We start from the raw sequence: 10,980 nt of genomic DNA on the forward strand, positions 1-10,980 counted from the left end.
TATTCATTTTCTTGTTGAACAATTTCAAAATAAGGAACTTCCACAGCTGGTAATAATATCAATACAACAAGAAAAATAGGCTATCTTAACTGGATATTCTTGTTTTTACTTTTTATATGGCATACTGGTATAATGTAAAATATGTTAGAAGAGTGTATCTTAAACCCATTTTTTTTGTTTTTATCTGCCGATTTTCATGCATAAATATATCTAGTAGCAACCATAGATTTTTTTACCACCTACCTTCCCCACGCCATGGTAATGTAAAATCATCCTTACTTCCTGCAATACTCCTCATAATAATGTCCTGCCCTACTGGACTCTGAACTGATTTCTGTAATTTTTTTTTTATAAGTGCTGAGCTTTAACTAGAAAGCTCAGGATAAAAGGCAACACAGTGCCACAAAACAGCCACCCTGACAGGGTTTCTCCTTGAACCAGGGGGTGACCATGACCTGCTGTGAAGGATGGACAGCCTGCAATGGATTCAGCCTGCTGGTTCTACTTCTGTTGGGAGTAACTCTCAATGCAATACCTCTAATTGTCAACTTAGTGGAGGAAGGCCAAACTTTTAAAAACCCCATCTCTTGCTTTGAATGGTGGTTCCCTGGGATTATTGGAGCAGGTCTGATGGTGAGTAAAATTTATTTGACTTGATTTGGAGCTATTTTACTGAAGATGGTCTAAAAGACCATCTTGCAGCCTTGCCGTGAGCTATGTCTTGGCTTAGGATATAGTGAGGATCAGTGGGTATGGTATTAATTTATATTGGCATCAGTGAAGAACAACAATTTAAATGAACTGTGGTACAGGCTAGGGAGCTTGGGCAAAAAATAATAAGATATTGATAGAAGTTGGTTGGGTAATTACATATCATACTTCTTCACATATAAGGCTGCTCTTCCAAGCTTCATAGTTAGCGTTCGGGACTTCTTGAATTTATTCCCTCAGCTTTCCTTTGCCAAAACCAGCTCTAAGTATTCACAGGGAATACAGCAAAAGTGGGCAGTTCTCAATAGGAAGGGGAAGAAATATTCCATGCCCGATGAGTCTCCTGGATGATAATTGTGAGGCATGAATATGGCATTGCCTACACCGAGGGGAGTTGGCCCAAGAGGTTTGGGACTTGAAACCCTGGCTTTCTGACCTCAGGGACGTTTTGACTCAGATCTTATTTACAACCCATACATCACGGTGCTTGTTTAATGTGCGATAATTATTAATAGGTCTATCTTTGTCGAAATCTGCAGCAGAGCAGTGTAAGACAGAACTCCCCAATGCACTTGATCATAAGTCACCCGAGGCACTTGTAATACATGTAGATTCACAGACCTTCTCCTGGGAATTCTGATGCAGTAGGCCTGGGTGGTACCCATTGTGTAGAGCAATAAATCCTGTTTTCAGACATGACAGAATATTGAGATATTCTGGTTGTGTCTCCAATATACTACTGTTAGCAAATCATTTATCCTGTGATTTTGTTTCCATATCAGTCAAATGGGGATGTAATTGAAGTTTGAAAACTCAGCATTCAAGAGCCTTGTTTTTGTTATACCACTTGGGTGCTATAACACCCACTTGCGGTCTCATTATTGCCGGAGAAATGCGCCTTTGTTTGGATGTATGTGCGTGTGTGTATATGTGTTACAATGATGATCAGTTATTGCTTCTAGTCTTACTCTAGTCTCATCTCCAGACTTAACATGAAAACACTCATGGGTCATTATATATGAAACAGAGAGACTACTGTTAAGTGCTAACCTCTGGGTTCATACATTACACTATCTTATTTAAATGCTATAATAATCTGGCTGAGTAGTTATTAACATTTGTATTTTAACAGACCATCAAACAGAAGGTTAAGAATGTTAACAAGGTCACACAGTAGGTGTGAAACCCAATTACAGATTTATCTGACTCCAAAGCTGTTTTCCACCAGTATTAGCACCATAATCCTCATCACCTGTCTCAGGCTGACAAAGGGGAAAGACAAGATCTATAACTTAATCCATAAACTTGTGACCAGGAAACTGAAGCATCGAAAATTTATATAAATATGAAATCGTTTCTGAGAATCTGGACTTTTTTGCTGTACGCGGGCCGCTCACTGTTGTGGCCTCTCCTGTTGCGGAGCACAGGCTCCGGACGTGCAGGCTCAGCGGCCATGGCTCACGGGCCCAGCTGCTCCGTGGCGTGTGGGATCTTCCCGGACCGGGGCACGAACCCATGTCCCCTGCATTGGCAGGCGGACTCTCAACCACTGCACCACCAGGGAAGCCCGGACTTTCTTGTTCCAGGATTAAGTTTGCTTTATCACCTCAATAAATATTAACAATGTGCTGGTAACACGGCACATTACTATTACTCGGTATTGTGGAATATCTTCAAAGTATCAAACAACTCTTTGAAAACTTCAATAGACATTTTATAGATAGAGCCTCAAACTCTAGACTAGGCTCACAAGCAAATAGGTGGGTGATAGAAAGGTTATTTTCTTGATCCTTGGCTATATATAGAATGTGGAAGAATATCTTTTTTCAAAGGAAATTGTGTCCTTTACATCTATCAAAATACTGACTTAGTTCAAAACACTGAACTCTCAATATACTTGTAAATACACAGAAAAGTTAATGAAGAAATCACTGTTGTGATAAGCACTTTTGTCATAGTTCTTGAAATCTTTCTAATCTGTAGCATTTTAAATTAGTATTGTTTCAAAAACAGGGAATTTTGCAGGAAGTAGTTAATAATAAAAACTATGGAATTCATTACTGATTACTTCATAAAAGTTATTTTATGGTTTTATGATTTACCCAAAACAGAGGTGAACCTTTTCATCTTTGAAACCATGACTAAGAGTAAAAATGTTATGTAATTACCTTCACCTATTATCTGCTAAGTGGAAAAATCAATACACATTCTTTTTCCAAGTCCTGAAAAAACGACTTGAAACGTTTCCTTGAAATGTTTCCTCTAAAAAATAAAGGCCATTTTATTTTATAGATTAATTGTAAGCCTAATATTAATCATGCCTATTTACTGAGTTCACTTATTGTGTAATAATGCACCAATTATTAAAATCTTAACAGAGAAGAAATTGTTGAACGTTACATTAGAAAATATTAGGTCTAAAAAAAATTTTCAAAATAGATTTTATATAATGAGTCGTTGTTTTGATTGTTACTTTCATGTTCAAGTACTTAGAGGAATCCTAAAAGTTTGAATTCTATCAGAGTTGTAATGGTCCAAAGCTCTACCGTACTTCACTTATGAAATCATATGCCTTATTTCTAAAACTGGATGAAAATATGGGTTTCTCTAAGGAAAAATAAACAGTGCTACTTCTTTTCTTTATAAAAACAAACGACTATCAAGAAAAAGTTCCACAAAAACTCTTATGCATTCAAATGTGCTTAGGAATTGAAGAGAAAGATTATTCTCAAGATTACTTATTTGTGCAGATTATCTGGAAGACTTATAATTCAGTCACATACACACACACACACACACACACACACACACACACACACTTTCACATTTTAATGTTCATCCTATAAAGAGCCCCTCTAATTTCCAAAGCTCTGAATGGGCAAAATGGTTGAAATACAGAGTTATCAAGTTACCCATAATGATGTAACAAAGATGTGTCAACATGCCATGAAGTCAACCAGGTGAGGATTCATACATGATAAGCTATTATTACTTTATAAAATCCCTTTGCAAGAGAAGGGAACTATGAAAGTATCTCTTTCAGCATCTCTGAAATAAATTAATCTTCAAGAAAGTTAGCAGAGTTTAATTTACATGAATAAGGAAAATGGAATGATTTATCCATTTTAATCATAATTTAATGTTGCTCTAACTTTAACAGATTAATTAATTTTCTAAATCAGGGGTTAACACGTTTTTTCTGTGAAAAGCCAGGTAGTGAATATTTTAGGCTCTGCGAGCCAGTCTCTCTCACAATAATTCAACTCTACTGCTGGTGTGCCAAAGCAGCATGGATAATAAGTGAATGGGCATGCCTGTTTTCATAAAAGTTTATAAAAAAGAGGCAGTGGGCCAGTTTGCCAGTTCCTGTTCTAAATGATTTGTTCCTTAAGCTCAGAAGGCAGTATCACTTATAACAAAAGAAATTTAGCCCATGAACACTGACACCTATTTGGGTAAATTTCTTTTCCCTTTTCTTCTGGGCTCTCAGCTATGCCTTGAATGGCTAGGCAGTATGTAAGCAAAGCTTGATAACAATACAAAGTGTTTTCCATACATGACATGGAGTCAGCACATGGTCAGAGTGGGGTGAAGTTTGTCAGGAAAGCTGCCTTGTAAGGCTGTTCAATCCGAGACCTGCTCTGAAAGGACAAAGGTGGACATGGTCTTGGAAAAATGGACTGGGGAAGGAGCAGTTAGGAGGAGGACAATGAGATGAGTGAGGGGGGTGATGGTGGTGGGGAAGATGAGAATGAGCAAGCTCTATGAAGGAACAGAGAATTGCTAGAATTGGCCAGTGTGATTGGAATAGTGGTTGAGTCTGGGCTCTGGAACCCTAATGCCCAACTTTGACTCCCAACTCTTCCACTTTCTTAGGCAAGTTACTCAAGCTCTCTGTGCCTCAGTTTTCCAACCCAGTAAAATGGGGATAATTGGCACCTACCTCATAGGATTTTTACGAGGCTGTGAATGAACTAAAACACGTATAGCACCTATAACAGTGCCTGGTATGTTGTCAGAACTCAGTAAAATGTTAGAAAACAAGAGTGGGAGGAGGCAGAAAGAGAACTACTCAAGGGCAGCTGTGCTGAGATGGCAAAAAACTTATGGCTAAAATATATTAAGTGTAAGGAAGTAATCGACATTCAACCCTTCAACGATACAAAACTTCTTTCATGAAGAATTTCTAGTTATAGCTGCTGACTAGTTATTAGTAGAAATTTTAACCTAAGTCCTGAGAACATGGCATCATTTCTTACAGCTTTCCCCAGCCATATGTGTTCCCTTGACACAGAATGTAATACAGGATTTCTAAACATCAGTGTGAAGTGAGATCATTCCTTACCATGGATACAGGAGTAGAAAGGAGAATGTAGAACTAAAAGTAATTCTCAAATCATAAGTTTTGGAAACTACTGAGCTGGTGGTGACCCTGGGAGTGAGAGGAAAGTTAGGGAAGTGGGAGAAGGGTGGTGACAGAATTCTTAGTTCCCAACTGCCAGGCAGACAAAACCATCAATTTCCTTTCTGAATGCTTGCCAGATTAATTCACACTATTTTGGGGAAATTGGGTAAGTGGTTGCAGATTATAGTAAAAAAAAAAAAAAAAAAAAAAAAAGTGAATTTTGGATGATGCAACCATTCCTTCAGAAACATTCCTTCCAAAATAATGAATAAATAACTTACTCTATTTAAAATCCAAGTCTCTCTAAGGAGGACTCAAAGTAAAAATGTAGATGGAAGAGTTTGAAATTGCTATACTGAAATCCCCCATCCTTTCCCCCTTTTTAATCTTTATGGTCCAAATGGGGATCATAAGGGTCACAAGATGAAGGACACTGCCACATCTCCTTTTTATTCTCTTAAGCCTCTTGGCTTCCCACAACTGCTGGCAAGTAGAAAGTGAAGATTATTGCTTTATCATCTGATGAGAAGTAATAATATTCTTTGTTCCTGTTGATGTAATTTCCAGGTCATTCCAGCAACAACAATGTCCTTAGCAGCGAGGAAAAGAGCATGCTGCAATAACAAAACCGGGGTGAGCACAGCACAGCTGGTCTGGTGCATAAGCAGTTACCGGCATCTCAGCAAAGCCGCCGAGGCGTCAGCATCTCCTGAATCACCGTGTGGCTCCAGTGGCAGGGCTGGTCCTAGAAACATGTTATTTAGAATAATTTATATGATAATGCTGAAAGTGTGAAGTTTCTCTTTTTGTTTTCCCATAAAAATTTAGTTTTGGAGCGAGCTTTCAGACCTCTCCTCAATCTTCGGTTTCAGTCTAAAAGTTTTCAAAGAAAGATTTATAAGTCTGCACTCAGGGCTGTAATCAATTTCATAATACTCATATACTTGCTACTTTTGTGGTGCGTATAAAATACTTAGGGAAAAAGTATCCTCAGTTCTCTTATGCATGTGAAAGACTGGTTTACTACTAGGAGCAGAACGTTAATTGTCCTTATCCAGTTAAGTTAAAGGAGACAACACTTATTTTTTCAAACATTTGGTATGTATAAAATTGTAACTATGTTAAAAGTAAAGGAAATTAATATTTATTAACCTTCTCTCACTATACTCAGAACATTTTCAAATACGCTACCTTATTTTTCTGAAAACCCATACATTTTATGGTCTGTTTTATTGACTGAGAAATTGATCCTCAGAGAAAGCATATAACCTGCCAGTGTAGCACAGTTACTAGGTAGGTTTGTATCCAAATCCATCAGACTCCAAAATTCCCAGTCTTCAGACTACTTATGCCATGAACATTGTTATGAAGTAACACTGAGGGCTCTCATAATTCTTTAAGGAAGCAGGTAGATCAATAAATAAGAAATCACAGTAAATATTCCTGACTGAGCTTGAGGTTTTAAAGCAATGGTTCTCAGCCTGATGGGAACAATAGAATCACCTGGGGAAAATCTTAAAAATACCAATGCCTGGTGGCCCCCCTGAGATTCTGCATTAGTATCTTTCAAAAGCACCTTAAGTGATTCTCATGTGCTCCCAGGGGTGAGAGCCACTGTTTAAAAGGGTACATATTTATAGCCATGAGTTCGATTTATTTTTTAAATTACCTTTTCCTGACATTTGGTATTTATACAGGATTATAGTTACTTTGCTAGTTATTTACGGTCTATCTTTGTTCCTGACTCACTGTAGTGGTCCGTTGACATAGACAAGGTTCCCGTAGAGCTAAGAGTTCAGGTTTTTCAGAAACAGTGGCAAGACCAATGATCTTTTAGCAAGTCTAATGAAATGGCAGGCACTTTGCCCTCTGCCTTCTTGTGAAAGTCACACCTAATCAAACTGTGATCTTAAGATCTAGGACTGTAAGGTGTCAGTAGAATGGCAGCAGTTGATGACAAAGACTGCATATGCTGCTGAAACTTGAAACAGACCGGGAACATGTAACAACATGTGCAAATGTACCTACTTTATTTTTCAGATGTTTCTTTCATCACTTCTGAATGTGATCACAGTCATTGGAGCTGCATACTGCCTGACGGTGTCCATCCAGGCTCTTGCGGAGGGCCCTCTCATTTGTAACTCTCAAGGCAACAGAACTTCCAGTTGTGAATTTTCATTTGAAAACTTAACGTGAGTAACCGTTTGCTGTCTTACACAGCTGCAGCTCGTTAGGTGAGAATAGTGTGGTGTCGACCCAGTGCCATGTTATCTCGCGTGGGACAGATTCTTAGGGATTTAGCACATTAATCCCAATCGCAGAGAAATGGAGGAATCACTGCACTCAGAATGCTTTGGGTATGGTCTTGTCTAAAATGAGTAGTTGACTTAGATGGATTATCCTTGTCTTTTAAAAACCTACGGCAGCATACGTGCATGTATATAAAAAATTTCTGGAAATATACACCAAAAACTTAAATTTCATCTTTGGAGAATGGTAATGGAGGATGCCCTGGGGGAGGGAAGGGAGCACTGACTTTCTCCACTTCTGATCTAATTTAATTTGTAAACCCTGGGACTTCCCCAGTGGTCCAGTGGGTAAGACTCTGTGCCCCCAAGGCTGGGGGCCCGGGTTTGATCCCTGGTCGGGGAACTAGATCCCTCATGCATGTCCCAACTAAGAAGTCTGCATGCCGCAACTAAAGATCCCACGTGCCACAACGAAGATGCTGTGCACTGCAACTAAGACCTGGCGCAGCCAAAATAAATAAATAAATATTAAAAAAATAATTGTAAGCTCTAAGCATATATTACCTTTATACTTGATAAACTGAATAAAAACACAATAAGTAAAAAAAATCTAGAGGCTTACCTATAAGCCTTAAGAAAGAAACAAAGCAGCAGCCAATGGAATCATGCAAACATAACAGAAACACAGTCAGCATGACAATGAATCAAAAGTTTAACTCACAGAGTAACAAATAATGCTGAAGAGTTACATGGAAATGGCTCATTTCAGTCTTGTAAGATGGTTCTGTGCCTGAATCTAGGCACAATTTGTAAAACTGGAAGAAAAGAACAACCTAATTCATTCATTACCTGTATATTGTTCAGTACGGAAAATAACTAGAATTCACTTTTGTAGTTACATGAAAAAAATTTTTTCCTTTTTCCTTATCTCGCTGCATTAAAAAAGAAAAATCTCTCAAAATTTGCATACCACAGTTGTTGTGGATCAAAATCCAAAGAACTCCTTTTACTGGTAGAGCTGGAGTAGAAAATTAGAGATTTCAACCACACACGCTATACACATTCAGTCCTCAGCGCATGGCTACTCACCATGTACCAGGCGCCAGGCCAAGCTGGAGGTCACAGCATCAAGGTATTCCCACTCTAGTTGGGGAGACAGACAGTTACGGAGAGTAAACAGTTAGAGAAGAGTGACCCTACGTTTGCTGCAAACTGCAAAACGCATACTCATATCCCACGTGCTGACATACTGTTCTTCCCAGGCTGCACATCAGTTGCTCGTATCCAGAAATGCAAACTCTCTAAGAACACTTAGTCCTACTGTAGAAAACCAAAGATAAATCATGTCAGGACAGATGTGTTAGGGCTAAAAGTTTCTCATTCTCCATACCTTGTTACAACAAGGTTTTAACCAGACGTATTTGAAATGTCCTTTGTGAGTAAAAATTGTACATCTGGTTTAAGAACAGACGCAACACAGCAGTTTTGCACTAAGAACTGAGCTCCGAGAACGGGGGAGCTCGCTTTAGTTTCTTTAGCCAGTAGAAGAGCACCTGCATGAATAGGTGCGACCACAGGAAACTGTTAATATTCAACCCTTTCAGACATAGAATATTTCATACAGTTCAATCTAAGAGTAGATCCTCTGTAGATGCTTGTTGAGTGATGGGATATATGATGTCAACGTTTTACAACTGTTAAGAGTACAACAGCACATGCTCAGAAACCCTCATCTTAGCTATAGTTTCTGGGCACGATGTTTCAAAAGCACTTTGTTTTACTATACATGTCCTTTTCTAGGCACAATGCTGCATTCTTTAGATGGTCAGTGGTATTCCTGAATATCTTATCTTTATCATTTCTTTCATTTTGTTCAGTGCCATTCATCCAGAATCCTTCGACCTGCAGTGGTTCTTTGACGACTCTTGTGTTTCTCCTACGGATTTCAATAACCCCTCCATCAACAACACAACAGCCAGTAACCGGAGAACATACAGCTTACACTTCAATTCTACAGAAAACAAACATAGGATTATCCATTTCTCAGTATTTTTAGGTCTACTGCTTGTGGGCATTCTTGAGATCCTGTTTGGGCTCAGTCAGATACTCATCGGCTTCCTTGGCTGTCTGTGTGGAGGAGTCTCTAAGCGAAGAAACCGAATTGTGTAGTTTAATAATAATAAAATGGAAATACTAGTTTGAACCATTTCAGAATGACATTTAAAAGACATGCTTTTAGAAATTCAATAATGGAACATTATCTAGAAAGCTGTGGGTGAGTCAGTTTAATCCAAAGGTTGTTTTTAAAGTCACCTTTGATGTACTTAAAAAACAAGTCAAGCTTTCACACTTAAGCATGTTGGTAAATGCACATTTTCATATAGAAAGAAAAATATCAGTGGTTGACTTTGGGGAAAAGTGGAGAGAAGCTTTCAATTTGTTTTGTGTCTTTCTGTACTTCTGTACTATTCGGATTTTCTAACTATGTTCTCGTATGTGGAGAAAGGAAGGGAGGGAGGAGGGTAAGCAGGAACAGAAGTTATACTGGAAGCCAAAGTACGGGACCTTTATATTGCATTTCTTTATACTTAAAAAAAGGTTAAATATATACAGTTGACCCTTGAACAACACGGGTTTGAACCGTGCAGGTCCACTTATAATGCAGATTTCTTCCAAGAGTAAATACTAGAGTACTACACGATCTGCAGTTGGTTGAATCTGTGGGTGCAGTCCTGGATACAGAGAAACCGAGGATATGGAGGGCCAACCAAAAGTTACATGTGGATTTCTGACCGCGTGGAAAGTTGGCGCCCCTAACCCCTGAGTTATTCAAGTGTGAACAGTAATCTAAATACAATCAAGTTTTTAGACCTAATTCAGCTTACAGAAAATCCAGGGAAAGAGGACATTATTCAGACAAATTCAAAAGGTGGGACAGTAAACAGACAATAGTCCCGTTTTCAACAAGAAAATGTAGTATAAGAAAAATAAAAGGTTGGATGGGTGGAGGGAACTATTCTAGATTAAGAGAGCAAAGAGATAGACATGATTCAACCAAATAGATTACGTGAACCTCGTTGGGGATAACTGGGGGAACCTGTACAAGGACTGGTTTAGGTAATATTAAGGGCTTACTGTTAGTTTTTTTATGCCTGATGATGGTTTTATGGCTATGTAGGAAAATGTCCTTATTTTTCAGAAATGCATATTTATGTGTTTGGGGGAAAATGTCATGTTTTTAAGACATTTCAGCTAAAAAATGAAGCAACTGAAAAACGTTGTTACATTTAGGTGATAGGCATATGGCAATTCATTACACTCTTCAATTTTCCTATGTTCGCATTTTTCACAATAATTAAAAAATAATAAATACCTAGGGGAAAAAAAAATCAGTCTTTCGAAATCTGGCTTATATATATGCCAAACTTTAAGACAGGAAAACGAAACAGTGTATCTACCATATTAAAATGTTATAAAATAGACAAAACTCAAAATCTACAATTTTCTGAATATGATCATTCCTGCTTTTTATTTCAATTATTTATATTCACTGGGCTTAAGATTTTAGAAATAATTTACAATACATATAGTATAGCTGTCCCCCTCCCCCCAATC

General features: G+C 38.2%; 1 protein-coding gene across 1 annotated transcript; it reads left to right on the forward strand.

Annotated features, from left to right (window-relative positions):
- Nucleotides 1–450: 450 nt before the first annotated feature.
- On the forward strand, nucleotides 451–9,534 carry TM4SF20 (transmembrane 4 L six family member 20; the record flags this gene model as incomplete). Its single annotated transcript, XM_082631070.1, has 4 exons — nucleotides 451–633; nucleotides 5,684–5,749; nucleotides 7,157–7,308; nucleotides 9,243–9,534. The coding sequence occupies 4 exons, from the start codon at nucleotides 451–453 to the stop codon at nucleotides 9,532–9,534; spliced, it is 693 nt and encodes a 230-aa protein (XP_082487196.1).
- Between the last annotated feature and the right edge of the window lie 1,446 nt (nucleotides 9,535–10,980).

This window comes from Mesoplodon mirus (assembly GCF_964341445.2).
Source record: "Mesoplodon mirus genome assembly, chromosome: 8".
Classification (NCBI taxonomy): Eukaryota; Metazoa; Chordata; class Mammalia; order Artiodactyla; family Ziphiidae; genus Mesoplodon; species Mesoplodon mirus.